The following is a 17,163-nucleotide window of genomic DNA, read 5'->3' as shown; positions in this document are numbered from 1 at the left end:
TATATGTGATCGAAAAGACATTCCTGAGTCCATTATTCCCTATTAGTCCGTTACTTCACTATATCTTTTTAGTTCTAAGTCATTGATTTTTTACGGGAATGTTATAGGGTTAATGCTTTTGGTGAAAGTTATTAGGTTACATTTTTCCAGGTTGAGGAACAGTTGGTTCTTCGCACAATACATTTCAAGCCTATTAATATATATATATATATATATATCATTAATAAGTTATCATTAATATTTGCGACTTTTTTGTAAACTTTTGTGTCATCTGAAAACATTTGGAATATAGAGTCTTTAAAACATGTGTCCATATCATTGATATACAAAATCAACCATAGAAGTCCAGATGTGATCCATGTGGAATTCATGGTGGCATGTCATGGAAATGTTAAGAGAAACCCCTGGCTCTAACTGCTTGAATTATGGTTGTGACATAAGGCTTGATCCATCTCAGACGGATATTAAGGCGAATGGCAGTAATTATTGAGGTGACAATTTTTGTCAATGCAGCATGCAATTTTCCCTAAGTGAAAACATTTTAAACCGTTTAAATATTTGAGAATCAATATCACGACAGCCGGGCAAGATATCACGTGTGTTAAAATGTGTACGGTTTCTATAAAAATTCTGTCTTCCAATTTTCGCTCTGAAATTTCGTGAATATGAGAGAAAAGTTACGGCAAGTTACTCATTGGGAATACTTTTTATCATATAAAAGAATTAGCGGAAAATTCGAAATTTTGAAAATTAGTGCCTAAAGATAAAGCGAGTCTAAAATTTCGTTTAATTTTAACCGCTGTAGTATGATTTTTTTTCTACCCTTTTCTCGTGAATCTTATCTTCACCGTATTTTCTGAATAATTAAATTATCCAAAAATATGTAAATAACTTACGTAAAATACTTAAATCTAATTTAATGATTGTACGAATATCAAAGCAACTACTTTAATTTGTTTTATTACATTGGTGCAAGTATAGGTACCCAGGCACACTTTAATATTAATAATACCTCCAACTTCTGACGTTTCCCATACATTCTGATTGCAATCTGCTACACTATCGCCGAGTTACGCGCCTTGGTTATATCATTCAGTTTAATGGATTTATTAACGTAAAATGTTTTATCTTAAGTTATTAAAATATAGAAGAAGAAATTCGAATGACTTAATTTTTTTTTATAAATATAATTTCATGGTTTAATACGCGTTTTATGTAATAAAGAACATTTTATTTGTTGACATTTAAACAAATCGTTTCACCTAGTATAACTGGTAATCGTTTTTTTGGCATCTTTGAAAACGACATGGGCGTGTTTTTGCTATTTGTTAGTAAACTTAACCACGGAACCCACCTTTTTAAACATTTTTATATATATTTTTTTAATCGAAATACAAATTAGAAAGCGCAAAACACCCCCACTAAATAGTAAATAAATTCAATTTACATTGATAGGAATGTCAACGTCAACATCCCACACTAGTTCCATTTTGCGGCTAGAGCTGCTGAAATTACCACTTTTTCATTGGAGTTTGTCGTATTATTAATATTATATGGTATTTGGTACAAGCAAGACATGTTTTGTCTACATTTGTGTACATCAATACTATAAAAAGTTTCCAAAATGTTTTTATATCTAGTATTTACATCGGTCTATCAACGATTGCTATTAGTAGTATACATTACATGTACTTCATATGATTATCTTCACGTAATGCAGTAGCGTTGAATAATTGTAACACCGAACTACTAGTAAAAATGAACAATTCCTGACCAAAACATGACCGCGAAGTGGAAAACGGAATCAAACTAAATAGTACCGTTTATAATATCGTTATTGTAGTTAATATTTTTAAATTATCAGAGAACTTGTTTGGAATATAAAAACATTTTATGTGTTTAATTATTTTTGTGCTGCCTGTGACATGTGCGAATAATAAATAGCGGACACGAATATATATTAAATTGAAACACGCTTAAAGAACTGTCTATTAAAATGGTGAGAAAAGTAAAAAAAATGTTTTTCAAGCACACACAAAAAAAAGTTTTCGTTTTCCGTTCTATTTTTTTCGCATGAATAAATATTATTCGTAAACAATGGAGTTTAAAACAAATTGTTCACAATTATTTTTTTTTATATTGTTTATTCTTTGTTCTTTAATTATTTTTTTTGTGTTTTAATAAACGATGAAGATATCAGATATAATGATCAAATTATTCTTTTTGCTACCCTTAAAAATAAGACATATCGAATAGTGAAGTTATTTTAGATTAAATTATCTTAAAACGTCGAAATAGAAATGACTAGAATCTGTACGTTTTTTAAAGCTATTTAAATATTAGTTTTTTGAACTCTCGTGGGCTAACTCATTAAAGTAACTTAGTGACTACGTATAACAGACAATTACATAAAGAATTTGTAAAAAAGTGGGTGGATCATTCTACTTAATTTGTATTTATGTTTTCGATGTGTATCCACAGTATTTACTTATTGACGATTGGGCATTGGTTAGATTGCCAACCCCAATTTTTTTTAGGCTCTGGCTCGAAAAACAAAACCTTAGCAGTTCAAAATCAAGGAGATTTATTTATTGTTCAAGAGTCTAAAGCAGTGAGCATTCTTTTTTTCTGGTGGCCGATGAGTTCTGTTCAAAAATCCCGTAATTATTTTTAAATTGGTGGCTTCACCCTTATAGATTGGAATTCGGAAGACATCGGCTCATCCAGCATCCGGACTGGCTTTGAAATGAAAAGAGCTGATGACAAGACTCTCCGCCCTATCGAGGAAGGAATATTAGGGACATCCCGGCTTTCTCTGCTGAATCCTGCCTTGGAGTTCGATTACAACGTTGCCATGAAACTGCACGGTATTGCACCATAATTATTACCTAAGCAATCCGCTTTTGCCAGACATGTTGACTTAGGATGCTACTATTAATTAATATATATATTTTATTACACATATATTTTAATTTTTCTTTTTCGTTTTGTTGTAAAAAACCCCACCCGTTTGAGAGTAGTAGTGATGTATTCATATCAATTTATTTTTATATTGCTATATAATCCCGCGCAACATATTTATTTATATGTTGCCATCTTATCCCGTAGCAACATATTTATTTACATGTTTCCATCTAATCCCGTAGCAAAATATTTATTTATATATTGCCATCTAATCCCGTAGCAACATATTTATTTACATATTGCTATCTAATCCCGTAGCAAAATATTTATTTATATATTGCCATCTAATCCTGTAGCAGCATATTTATTTATATGTTGCCATTTAATCCCGTAGCAACATATTTATTTACATATTGCCATCTAATCCCGCGACATATTTATTTATATGTTGTCATCTAATCCCGCGGCAATATACTTATTTATATGTTGTCATCTAATCCCGCGGTAATATACTTATTTATATGTTGCCATCTAATGCCGCATTTTATTGAGCAAAATAACCGGTTTATTATACGATTTGTGGAACAAGCACAGAATGTACCAATCAAAGAAAATCATCCCTAAGATGGATTTTTAAGCATGTTTTTATAGGTCTCTTAAAATGTGCTGAAGATATGTGAGAAGATAAAAGAAATCCTTTAAGAAATATACACCTTAAAAAAACATGAAAATAATGCAAATTAAAAATGGTTTGGTACATGTTTGTTTACCACCAAGCTTGGGATAAAAAGGGTTGAAAAAAAATGATCCGTTTGATAGCGTGAGTTAATCGTCTCACCCACCAGACATTGATGCCCTCAAAGGGAGACCACATCCGTGAGAAGTTAACTGACTGAAAGACTAATGCAGGCCATCAACGTAAGAATTTAAAACCAACACATATAATCTCCATTGCGATAGTTTTAAAACAGAGAAAAGATGGTTTATGTAGTAATATTAAAAAAGCTGTGTCTAAATTTGTGTATTTCTTATCTGAAGGTAACTTAATAAAAAAAGGACCAAATCGTAGAGAAATTTACTAACCGAAGGGTTACCTCTGCAAGAGAATAGCTCTGTGTGTGAACATCTCTGTGAGGATATAAACTACGTTATAAATCATTTGTGAGGCACTGAGTCAGCAAAATTTTCCCACCGTAAATGACTGAACGAAAATGAAAATGTAAGTACGATGTATAATTGTGTTCTGATGAATGAACCCAGTCAACAATGTAAAATGTAAGCATATTGTTTTCTCTGCGCTCGTTTATTCCTGTATTTTATTTTAGCTTTTACCGTGTTTGAAAAAACCCTCTCGTATTATTCATTTAGAATGAGACTACCGTTTATTTATAAGTAAATTCCCATAAACAATATTTAATGCAACAGTCGTATTAGACTTGGAATAACTATAATAATAAGTGAAATATCTGATGATAAAAATACTGGTTCGTAATTATTACACATGAAAATGCAATCATCAATTTTGTAAAAATCAATTAGCAATATTTATGGTATAAAATATAAACAAGCCTTAATTTAAAGCTTAAAATCTAAACTATGATGAAAAATGAGTATTTTAAAAGAAGCCCCTTTTATAATATTACAATAATATTTTATAATATTATGACGTTACGTCACAAAAAAAAAATTATGTGAAGGATGTGCAAATTGTAATGCAAATTTTTTAAAAACTCTTTCTCAAAAATCTGTTTGAGTATTACTTTGACTAAATTTACAAGATTACGCTCAACGAGATAGAAAATAAGGCAATTTGAGGGAGGCTCTGGAAGAAGAAATGAGAAAAGCAAACCACTTACGTATAAATTAAGCGAAAATTAGCGATATCGTAACGGAGGTACATTACAGATCATTTACTACATTTTGTAAATATCGTTCAAATACCTACCAAGTGAAAACAACATTGTGCTGATACTAAAGTGAAGTTAAACTTTTGTAATATATGTAATACTGAAATTCTCTTCAGGTGCCCGCTCGTATCGGAGGTTGGATATCATCACGGAAAAATTCACCCTGCAAACTGCGTGTGTCTTGAAGTGACACACTGCCTACTTTAATGGATTGGTTTGATCGTTTAGATAGAAATTGTAAATTTTTGTAAAATTTTGATCGTTTAGATAGAAATTGTAAAATAATCATGTACCTCTGTGAATGTGGAATTTAAATCCTTACTTCAAATCAGAAAATCTCAGGCCCGAAGTAGTTAAAAAAACTAACAGTGAGTTCTGTTATTATGAAATATGTATTTATTTATGTACGCCCTATTTTCTTCGTTGCATTATTTCAGCTGTTAAATAAAAATAAAACATATTAAAAAATTATTAAAACACACTCAGACTTCGATGACGATCAAAATGGCTATTTGAATCCGGGAGTTCAAGATCTCAGAGGCGTATCTACAAAAACACAGTTTTCAGATAAACGCAAATAAAAATTGGAATAGTCATGTGACTAACTGTATACCTAGCTGATATGTCCAACTGCATATCTTAAATGGCTGTATGTACGAGATAGAGTTTCGTGTCACTAATAAATATGATTATGGCATTACCGAAACCAAGCGTTACCCAAAACACCAGTTTTTGTAGTTAGGCCCTTGTGATTCTAAGCCCCCGAATGGATACTATCTAAACAAGTAATATAATTTTTCAAAGTTTCTTATAACTGTCTTAATGTTTTAGTAGGGTAATTATAATACTTGTCGTGGCAACGCAATGGTTAACAATCCATAACCTTAACATTTACAGTTTGATCGAAGAATTTATAATTAATTCACTGAGAGTAAGTATATTAATAGATATTTGATTTCCATTAAGAGGGTACATTGTGATCGATTAATGAGAAGGCGTTCGTATTAAGACCAGTTACGATGTTTCGGGAATGTCTAAATTGCAATTATAATTTCGTTCCTGCGGTCACGAATGTGATATTCGAATATTCATCTCTAAAATTCAGGAATTTTATTTGTCAGATTGTAATCTAATCGTAAAGATCTTAAAAATATTGTTTTAGTTTTATATGAATCAAAACAATTTGATTATCAGTATTTGTAAAAATAAAACTCAAAATAATATTTTCACGGTATACAGTATACATTTCAGGGTATTTACTATAACTAATAATATGTTGTTATTTATTACATAATTGGTAAAAACTTTAAAAAAAGTCTACTTTTCAGAATCAAATCAATACTTAGAATGATACTAGACACGTTTAGCCATTGGCCAGATCAGTTTAGCCAGGTACTTTCCAAGCTTCAGCAAGTCTAACAAGATACCGCAGTTAGGGAAGCAGGTGGGTCTTTTGTACGGTACAAAATTCACGTAGAAAATATAATTGTTTTTATTTTTATTTTAGCGAATTTTAACTCTTCTAGAGATTGTGTTATAAAAGTTGAAAGCTTTGTGATTTATAACCGTTTTGGAAAAATCTCTTTATCGCAATTCAGATGTGACAGATTATACTATATCAAAACAACAATTTTATTACGACTGTCAAATAATAACTGTATCTATAAAAACACGGGCCCATTGCCTTTAGGGGATGTATTTTTAGCCAAATTGACAAATTAATCAATAATTATAAGATATTCATTAAAAAAAATTCTCAGTTTGGGTTTGGTACCATGTCGATGTTACGTTTTTTTACATTTACTTAAGACCACTATACTTGTGATAGAAAATATAGCCGTAATATAAACGCCAGGCAGTTGTGAAACATAGAAGTTGATTTTCATTGAATAAAGTGAAAATTAAAGTAAAGTCCTTACATTTTTTACATTAAAAATTATCTCCAAAATACACACACATAAATATATAACAAATTGAAAATTGACCGTCATTTAGAATAGATCCATTGCCAATTTGTGTCTGAATAGAAGCAAATATACCGCACAGAGTTTTGACGGCCGGGCGGAAAGAGCCGACGAGTCACGAAGCTGGCCGAGTAAAGCATCGTTCCGTGCAAGAGCGTTGCTAGAACAATCTTGCTAAGAGTCGATTTTACCTCCCTAGAGTGGCCAAACGATGTTTCCAAAACATTTAATCTTAACTCTGCGCCTTTTGAATTTATTTTATATACCGATTACTTGCGATTTTGAATATTGATAATCACGTGGGTTGAATGAATGCCTTGAAGCAGTTGCTTTGATTTAAATAAAATACCTAAACAGTATAGAGTACACAGCGCAGGGCTTTAGAAAATTTGACTCTTCCTCCAGTTGAGATTTATAACCTCCTTGACTTCTCAAGACCTTTCAATATTTAACTGATTCATCTAAACCAGATTTCGTTGAACTTCTTCAGTGGTTTGGTAGAATCGACTTAATCTGTGGCCTCTGATATAGTTTGATTAATAATGTATTAGTTACCAGTGCTACCACAATAATTAGGGAGTTCAAATAATACACATTAGAGCTTGATTCGGCCTTTATGGCCGAAGGTGTCGCCATCTAATATCAATTCCTAGAAAAACCGATGCTCTATTTGGAAAAAGTCTGAATTTTAAACGTTAAGGTGAAAACTTTAAAGTTAAAGCAAAAGTTCTTTATCGCTCACTTTCTGAATAAATATTTTCATCGGTAATTATTATCTATAAAACTGACAACACAACTTAAACGACGACATATTGTGCTAATGTAAGTCTATTATTGCCAATACCTTGGAAATAATATTTCTTGTGTTGTTTTTCGCCTTTTCCAATTTCTATAATTTTTTTTAAAAGTATGATGAAACCCTATTAAAAATGATTGAAAAACAAAAATAACATTATGACGTTATTTTTTTCTTTGTGATGCGTGTCGAGCTGTACGTACAGTAGTTTAAAAATGAAGTATTATGATTGATTTTTGGGACAGTAATCCATGTCGCACTTTTTTTAATTTAGCAAACATTCAGTTTGTCGTGCAGTGTCCAGGCAGATGTAAACACTGAAGAAGGAAACTGCATTGTGAAGGTTGACATGAGCTGAAGATGGAAAGGCGAACAAACCGAATTGCGCGAAGCGCGGGAGGCTGCGTGACTGTCCCACTTTCGGAAATTTGTCTAGTAGGCGATTCGTTTAAGAACAATCATTCAGAACCAGCGCAGAAAAATCAATTAATGAACAACGGTGAAAACTTTTGGCTTAGTTTAGCGAACTTTACTTTTCTGCCCTTGGTTTGGTAATTTCAATGTTCCCTCTTAGGTGGTCAATGTACAATTGATGACATAATTTATTCAAAGCATGCTCGAACCACCCTGGTGCCAAAAATATGGTCATGTAGTTTGCCTTCAGGGGCCTTAGCATGAGAAGTCGATATAGCCCTATAGCGATACGATATCGTTAAAATACGTCATCAATGAGCACTTAACGACATATGCTAGCACGATCAAAATATAACAACCGACGATTGTTAAAATTCCTTGTCTATGGTCAAAGTAGCGACGGTATCGTTAAAATTGCGAGCATGAGAATGTATCGATAGGATAACTTCCGACCGACGGTTGCTAAAAGCCCGCCGAATATAACGTGGGGTCTTGAGTGTCAGTTAAAACTTTGGTTGGCTGTCGATATACATATATTTTTTAATAATGTCGTTCATTATGCAAAATTTCTGGTTCAATGAAAGGAGGCAGGTTAGGGAAGATCGTAGGATTGAAAGGCGTCGTTTACGCGATCAATTGAATCCGTTCGAACTTGCAGAGACGGAATTCAGACAATTGTTTCGAATATCTCGCATTATGGCTAGAGATCTCATTGATGAATTAACTCCTTTTCTAGTGTCAAAAAATACATTAGGACTTCCAGTATACATTAAAGTGAGAGTATTAAACATTATTGATATCTTAGTAAAACAATAACACAATATAAATCTATCCACCACTGGAACGACCACGTGAAATAAATAAATTTGTTTCGATTGCTGATGATAATTTTTCACAATAAAGTGATTAAAATGATCAAAAGTGAAGTTTGTTAATTAGTTGTATTATTTATGATGTTGACAGATACTCGCACCCATCAGCTTCTTTGCTACAGGGAGCTACCAACGTGGAGTAGGCCAAGATCACTTCTTGGCGATAGGGCAAACTACCGTTAGCAAGTGCATAAAACTGTTTATGAAAGCAGTTTTAGAACATCTGTACAGAAGATGGATACATTTTCCGGCTACAAATGAAGCCCGCAAGCAAGTAGAGAGTAGTTTTAGGGAAAAATTAAACTTTCCACATGTTCTGGGATGCATCGATTGCACCCACATCGCCATCGTCACCCCTTCCAGACACGAGGAGCAGTACAAAAACCACAAAGGATTTTATTCGCTGAATGTTCAAGTGGTAAATATTTTTTCAGAAATAAAACAGCCGGATTGTTGTTTTCAAATTTTATTGAAGGTTTTTTATGTTTGATAAACAGGTCTGCGATGCTACGTTGAAAATATTGAGCATCAACACACGCTTCCCGGGTACTGTCCATGACCAATTCATTTGGAATAATAGTTTAGTCAAAACTGAAATGAACAGACTATACAATCAGAGAATTGGGACATATTTCTTGCTAGGTATGTATTTCAACAACTCATTTTAAAAAAAGGCAAAAAAATCATAACTTAGTAGTTATATGTACCTATTATAATGGGTGTTTTGTTTCAATCAGGCGATTCTGGATATACACTCGAGCCTTATCTGATGACACCAATATTGAATGCAGTCGAGGGGAGTGCCCAATACAGATACACAAAGGCGCACTGTGAGGCGAGATGTTCCATAGAACGCCTATTTGGGGCATGGAAGGCTATATTCCGTTGCCTCAGGAAAGACAGAGTTCTCCATTATGAGCCCGATGCTGCTGGTCAAATAATTATTACTTGTGCTATACTATACAACATGATGAAGCACTATAAGTCAGTTTCCTTGTTGAACTATATGCATTTAAAAAAGTAAGGCAACAGTACAAAATATTAATAAATTGTTCTCTATTTTCAGATTAACAGACTATTATAATGATAATGTAGAGTTAAGAGAGGTTGAGCTGCTGCACCAGCCTGAAGATGTCAGCAGGGTTGTTGCAGCCCGCAGAGTGAGAGACGAACTAGTGCGAAAGTACTTCTCCCACGAATGATAATATATTAAACAAGGAAACTGACTTATAGTGCTTCATCATGTTCAAACATTGTATCGTATGTACCTACATTGTAAAAACAATTCACGCCTCATAGAGACATTGCAAGAGTTTGAAGAACTGCTACTAATCAAGTATACATATATGCAAAGCGCTGCATGCAATATTTCTCAAAAAGAACTTCAATAGTACTTTAAAACACTGTATTGTATGTACCAACACTGTAAAAACAATTCACGCCTCACAGAGACGTTGCGAGAGTTTGAAGAACTGCTACTAATCAAGTACATATTCATATATGCAAAGCGCTGCATGCAATATTTCACAAAAAGAACTTCAATAGTACTTTAAAACATTGTATTGTATGTACCTACATTGTAAAAACAATTCACGCCTCACAGAGACGTTGCGAGAGTTTGAAGAACTGCTACTAATCAAGTACATATTCATATATGCAAAGCGCTGCATGCAATATTTCACAAAAAGAACTTCAATAGTACTTTAAAACATTGTATTGTATGTACCTACATTGTAAAAACAATTCACGCCTCACAGAGACGTTGCGAGAGTTTGAAGAACTGCTACTAATCAAGTACATATTCATATATGCAAAGCGCTGCATGCAATATTTCACAAAAAGAACTTCAATAGTACTTTAAAACATTGTACTGTATGTACCTACATTGTAAAAACAATTCACGCCTCACAGAGACGTTGCGAGAGTTTGAAGAACTGCTACTAATCAAGTACATATTCATATATGCAAAGCGCTGCATGCAATATTTCACAAAAAGAACTTCAATAGTACTTTAAAACATTGTATTGTATGTACCTACATTGTAAAAACAATTCACGCCTCACAGAGACGTTGCGAGAGTTTGAAGAACTGCTACTAATCAAGTACATATTCATATATGCAAAGCGCTGCATGCAATATTTCACAAAAAGAACTTCAATAGTACTTTAAAACATTGTACTGTATGTACCTACATTGTAAAAACAATTCACGCCTCACAGAGACATTGCAAGAGTTTGAAGAAATGCTTCTAATCAAATATACATATATGCAAAGCGCTGCATGCAATATTTCACAAAAAGAACTTCAATAGTACTAATCGTATTCATCCTCTGACTCCAACTGCAACGTATAGTTGGGCGAGTTGGCAAATGATGTTGACCGTTGTTTCGATGGTTGAGTTCGTCTAGAATTAGAAATGTTTTATTAGAGATCTTATTCATTCTACTTTCATCGTACCTCCTAGCTGGACTGCTTGCCTCTCCAAGGACAATTGTTAATAATCGTGTTCCATCCCTTGTGAACATACTTCGCAATCTCTCAAGTGACATATTAAATAATGCAATATTTAATTTAATTTGTTCAGTTTTGTACATTAAATGTTTTTAAAAGCCTGTATAGATGTATAGCAAATAAATACCTCGCCAACTGTCGTTGGAGTAAACAAACCCTTTCACGTTCCACTGCCGTGTATCTCTGAAACAAGAGATGATAATTCATTAATTTACTAACTTAATTTACCTTCTATAGTAAATTAGTTATTAGTGCCAGTGAGACGAGACCAGAAAAGCACCATGTCTATGTAGACACTGTATCTTGCCCGGTCTCGGGGTGCCCTGACAAATAATTACAAAAAGGAACAGGAAATACCTCAAAAATGTCAGCAAATCGATCCATTGAACTCTGAAATGATAAATAACAACTCATTAATTTAATTTAAATAACAATAGGTAGTCGACATACTAAAAGGAAGATTATAAATTAATTTATTCATTTTGAATTTCTCGCCAAGCTGGATTTTACATGTTTATTAAATTTTTTTAACACAAAGAATATCTAAACAAACAGATCAATAAAAACTCCACCGCGCAAAATGGAAAAATAGTACATTGGGAATAGTACAATAAATAAATGAAATAAGTCAAAGCTGGGCATTTTATTTTGTTCTACTAAGATTTAATTCTAATTTAAAAGTACAGTGCCACACTTATAAGTTGAACTTACTCACACTTATAAATTGAATGAATTTAAACATGAATTGACGCTATTTCTTTATATTTTAATCTGGCAACTTACACGTGTAGCGCTGTATTTGGGAGTGATTCGAAGAGAAATAGGAAATACCTTAAAAATATTGGAGAAATTATTAATAGCTCCCACAAGCTCCTTGGATGATTTGTTGCTAGCCTCCTGCGCCATCACCATCCGAACCCCCACATCTGGCTTGTCAGTTAGCTTCCTCTTCTTGCTCGGGCGAGAAGGGGAAGCTAACTGCGCCGTCTGCAAATCTGTGGGCCCTTCTCCAACTTCATCGGAATACTGTAAAACACACAAATAATTTTCATTGATAATGAAAGATCAACTAAATTTTGACAGAATATATTATATTAACATTTTAAGACATTAGTGACCTCAACATCCTGCATTATGAGTTCAGGTCCATCTCCTATACAGCTTTCTGGAAGTCCGCTGCCCTCAGAACTGGCTCTGCCGATGATGTTGATGACCTTCTGTGTCAGGTCAGTTAACACCGGTATCTCGGCAGTGTTTCCAGTCGTGAGGGCAGCTCGCTTGGCATCGGCGTTTTGGGCGCGCGATTTGCATTTTAAGTCACGCCATGTCTGTAAAATGTAAAAATAATGTCAGGTTAAAAGTGATTTACGGTCTTATATCAAGTGTCTCGATGATAGATTATATTAGAAGGTCAGCAAAGTTTGCTGCAACCAGTTTGTATAGGTAGGTACAAATACTCACTGTTTTCCACTGCTCGGCTGACTTAGGAGGACCCAATTCTGCCAGTTGTTCCGCCAAATTACGCCACATCTCCTTATTTTTTTGGGAACCCTGAGGTCCCACAAACCTTCCAGCCGCGAACTCCGAATGGTCAGCCATATAGCTGGTTAACAAATCCATTTGACTGGTCGTCGACCTTACTCTCTTCCTGAAATCATAATATCAGCATTTTGAATATCTTAAAATACTGCGTATGATTGAAATATTAGTAAAAATAACTTCAAAATTTTGACACAATAGAATGTAAGTATATCTCTTTGATAATAATGGAAATTCTTTCACATAAAAAGATAAATAAATAACTTACCCAGCTACCATTGCTTGCGACATCGTAAAATATTAAAACAAACACGGCGGTTAAAATGGTCACGCTTGAAATCTGACGTTTGACGTCTATTCAATTCATAGACAATTCCGTCCCAGTATTGCCAGCGTATATCGATTTGTATTTATTGCCTTATCGATGTCGTTAGAGTTATCAATAGCATTCTCATGCTAGGGAAGTCGTTATAAAATGGTCGGTAGATACGCTTAGCAATCCGATATCGTTAAGTTCGATCGATTCTCATGCTAAGGCCCCAGGGGCCTTTTACCATTAGGGACCATTTTATAACGACTTCCCTAGCATGAGAATGCTATTGATAACTCTAACGACATCGATAAGGCAATAAATACAAATCGATATACGCTGGCAATACTGGGACGGAATTGTCTATGAATTGAATAGACGTCAAACGTCAGATTTCAAGCGTGACCATTTTAACCGCCGTGTTTGTTTTAATATTTTACGATGTCGCAAGCAATGGTAGCTGGGTAAGTTATTTATTTATCTTTTTATGTGAAAGAATTTCCATTATTATCAAAGAGATATACTTACATTCTATTGTGTCAAAATTTTGAAGTTATTTTTACTAATATTTCAATCATACGCAGTATTTTAAGATATTCAAAATGCTGATATTATGATTTCAGGAAGAGAGTAAGGTCGACGACCAGTCAAATGGATTTGTTAACCAGCTATATGGCTGACCATTCGGAGTTCGCGGCTGGAAGGTTTGTGGGACCTCAGGGTTCCCAAAAAAATAAGGAGATGTGGCGTAATTTGGCGGAACAACTGGCAGAATTGGGTCCTCCTAAGTCAGCCGAGCAGTGGAAAACAGTGAGTATTTGTACCTACCTATACAAACTGGTTGCAGCAAACTTTGCTGACCTTCTAATATAATCTATCATCGAGACACTTGATATAAGACCGTAAATCACTTTTAACCTGACATTATTTTTACATTTTACAGACATGGCGTGACTTAAAATGCAAATCGCGCGCCCAAAACGCCGATGCCAAGCGAGCTGCCCTCACGACTGGAAACACTGCCGAGATACCGGTGTTAACTGACCTGACACAGAAGGTCATCAACATCATCGGCAGAGCCAGTTCTGAGGGCAGCGGACTTCCAGAAAGCTGTATAGGAGATGGACCTGAACTCATAATGCAGGATGTTGAGGTCACTAATGTCTTAAAATGTTAATATAATATATTCTGTCAAAATTTAGTTGATCTTTCATTATCAATGAAAATTATTTGTGTGTTTTACAGTATTCCGATGAAGTTGGAGAAGGGCCCACAGATTTGCAGACGGCGCAGTTAGCTTCCCCTTCTCGCCCGAGCAAGAAGAGGAAGCTAACTGACAAGCCAGATGTGGGGGTTCGGATGGTGATGGCGCAGGAGGCTAGCAACAAATCATCCAAGGAGCTTGTGGGAGCTATTAATAATTTCTCCAATATTTTTAAGGTATTTCCTATTTCTCTTCGAATCACTCCCAAATACAGCGCTACACGTGTAAGTTGCCAGATTAAAATATAAAGAAATAGCGTCAATTCATGTTTAAATTCATTCAATTTATAAGTGTGAGTAAGTTCAACTTATAAGTGTGGCACTGTACTTTTAAATTAGAATTAAATCTTAGTAGAACAAAATAAAATGCCCAGCTTTGACTTATTTCATTTATTTATTGTACTATTCCCAATGTACTATTTTTCCATTTTGCGCGGTGGAGTTTTTATTGATCTGTTTGTTTAGATATTCTTTGTGTTAAAAAAATTTAATAAACATGTAAAATCCAGCTTGGCGAGAAATTCAAAATGAATAAATTAATTTATAATCTTCCTTTTAGTATGTCGACTACCTATTGTTATTTAAATTAAATTAATGAGTTGTTATTTATCATTTCAGAGTTCAATGGATCGATTTGCTGACATTTTTGAGGTATTTCCTGTTCCTTTTTGTAATTATTTGTCAGGGCACCCCGAGACCGGGCAAGATACAGTGTCTACATAGACATGGTGCTTTTCTGGTCTCGTCTCACTGGCACTAATAACTAATTTACTATAGAAGGTAAATTAAGTTAGTAAATTAATGAATTATCATCTCTTGTTTCAGAGATACACGGCAGTGGAACGTGAAAGGGTTTGTTTACTCCAACGACAGTTGGCGAGGTATTTATTTGCTATACATCTATACAGGCTTTTAAAAACATTTAATGTACAAAACTGAACAAATTAAATTAAATATTGCATTATTTAATATGTCACTTGAGAGATTGCGAAGTATGTTCACAAGGGATGGAACACGATTATTAACAATTGTCCTTGGAGAGGCAAGCAGTCCAGCTAGGAGGTACGATGAAAGTAGAATGAATAAGATCTCTAATAAAACATTTCTAATTCTAGACGAACTCAACCATCGAAACAACGGTCAACATCATTTGCCAACTCGCCCAACTATACGTTGCAGTTGGAGTCAGAGGATGAATACGATTAGTACTATTGAAGTTCTTTTTGTGAAATATTGCATGCAGCGCTTTGCATATATGTATATTTGATTAGAAGCATTTCTTCAAACTCTTGCAATGTCTCTGTGAGGCGTGAATTGTTTTTACAATGTAGGTACATACAGTACAATGTTTTAAAGTACTATTGAAGTTCTTTTTGTGAAATATTGCATGCAGCGCTTTGCATATATGAATATGTACTTGATTAGTAGCAGTTCTTCAAACTCTCGCAACGTCTCTGTGAGGCGTGAATTGTTTTTACAATGTAGGTACATACAATACAATGTTTTAAAGTACTATTGAAGTTCTTTTTGTGAAATATTGCATGCAGCGCTTTGCATATATGAATATGTACTTGATTAGTAGCAGTTCTTCAAACTCTCGCAACGTCTCTGTGAGGCGTGAATTGTTTTTACAATGTAGGTACATACAATACAATGTTTTAAAGTACTATTGAAGTTCTTTTTGTGAAATATTGCATGCAGCGCTTTGCATATATGAATATGTACTTGATTAGTAGCAGTTCTTCAAACTCTCGCAACGTCTCTGTGAGGCGTGAATTGTTTTTACAATGTAGGTACATACAATACAATGTTTTAAAGTACTATTGAAGTTCTTTTTGTGAAATATTGCATGCAGCGCTTTGCATACATGTATATTTGATTAGTAGCATTTCTTCAAACTCTTGCAATGTTTCTGTGAGGCGTGAATTGTTTTTACAGTGTTGGTACATACAATACAGTGTTTTAAAGTACTATTGAAGTTCTTTTTGAGAAATATTGCATGCAGCGCTTTGCATATATGTATACTTGATTAGTAGCAGTTCTTCAAACTCTTGCAATGTCTCTATGAGGCGTGAATTGTTTTTACAATGTAGGTACATACGATACAATGTTTGAACATGATGAAGCACTATAAGTCAGTTTCCTTGTTTAATATATTATCATTCGTGGGAGAAGTACTTTCGCACTAGTTCGTCTCTCACTCTGCGGGCTGCAACAACCCTGCTGACATCTTCAGGCTGGTGCAGCAGCTCAACCTCTCTTAACTCTACATTATCATTATAATAGTCTGTTAATCTGAAAATAGAGAACAATTTATTAATATTTTGTACTGTTGCCTTACTTTTTTAAATGCATATAGTTCAACAAGGAAACTGACTTATAGTGCTTCATCATGTTGTATAGTATAGCACAAGTAATAATTATTTGACCAGCAGCATCGGGCTCATAATGGAGAACTCTGTCTTTCCTGAGGCAACGGAATATAGCCTTCCATGCCCCAAATAGGCGTTCTATGGAACATCTCGCCTCACAGTGCGCCTTTGTGTATCTGTATTGGGCACTCCCCTCGACTGCATTCAATATTGGTGTCATCAGATAAGGCTCGAGTGTATATCCAGAATCGCCTGATTGAAACAAAACACCCATTATAATAGGTACATATAACTACTAAGTTATAATTTTT

At 34.2% G+C, this 17,163-nt stretch overlaps 3 protein-coding genes across 3 annotated transcripts in view; 1 reads left to right on the top strand and 2 right to left on the bottom strand.

Moving 5' to 3' along the window:
- The window catches only part of bma (SCY1-like protein bma), a 414,814-nt gene that overhangs the window by 342,825 nt on the left and 54,826 nt on the right, over positions 1-17,163 (bottom strand). The gene's annotated exons all lie outside the window — the stretch shown is intronic.
- Positions 10,884-13,413, bottom strand: LOC149409346 (uncharacterized). Its single transcript, XM_089649835.1, has 7 exons — positions 13,176-13,413; positions 12,830-13,016; positions 12,487-12,696; positions 12,200-12,394; positions 11,726-11,758; positions 11,496-11,551; positions 10,884-11,261 (listed from the first exon to the last, which is right to left on the bottom strand). Exons 1-7 carry the CDS (start codon positions 13,196-13,198, stop codon positions 11,171-11,173), a joined length of 795 nt encoding a protein of 264 aa, XP_089505961.1. The 5' UTR covers positions 13,199-13,413; the 3' UTR covers positions 10,884-11,170.
- LOC149409345 (uncharacterized) lies at positions 13,526-15,946 on the top strand. Its single transcript, XM_089649834.1, has 7 exons — positions 13,526-13,681; positions 13,841-14,027; positions 14,161-14,370; positions 14,463-14,657; positions 15,099-15,131; positions 15,306-15,361; positions 15,596-15,946. The coding sequence occupies exons 1-7, from the start codon at positions 13,659-13,661 to the stop codon at positions 15,684-15,686; spliced, it is 795 nt and encodes a 264-aa protein (XP_089505960.1). The 5' UTR covers positions 13,526-13,658; the 3' UTR covers positions 15,687-15,946.

The sequence above is a fragment of the Hesperophylax consimilis genome, chromosome 31 (genome assembly GCF_061612785.1).
Source record: "Hesperophylax consimilis isolate HC1 chromosome 31, BYU_Hcon_1.0, whole genome shotgun sequence".
NCBI lineage: Eukaryota > Metazoa > Arthropoda > Insecta > Trichoptera > Limnephilidae > Hesperophylax > Hesperophylax consimilis.
The sequence above is the reverse complement of the archived record's forward strand: the minus strand, read 5'-3'. Positions and strand labels throughout refer to the sequence as shown.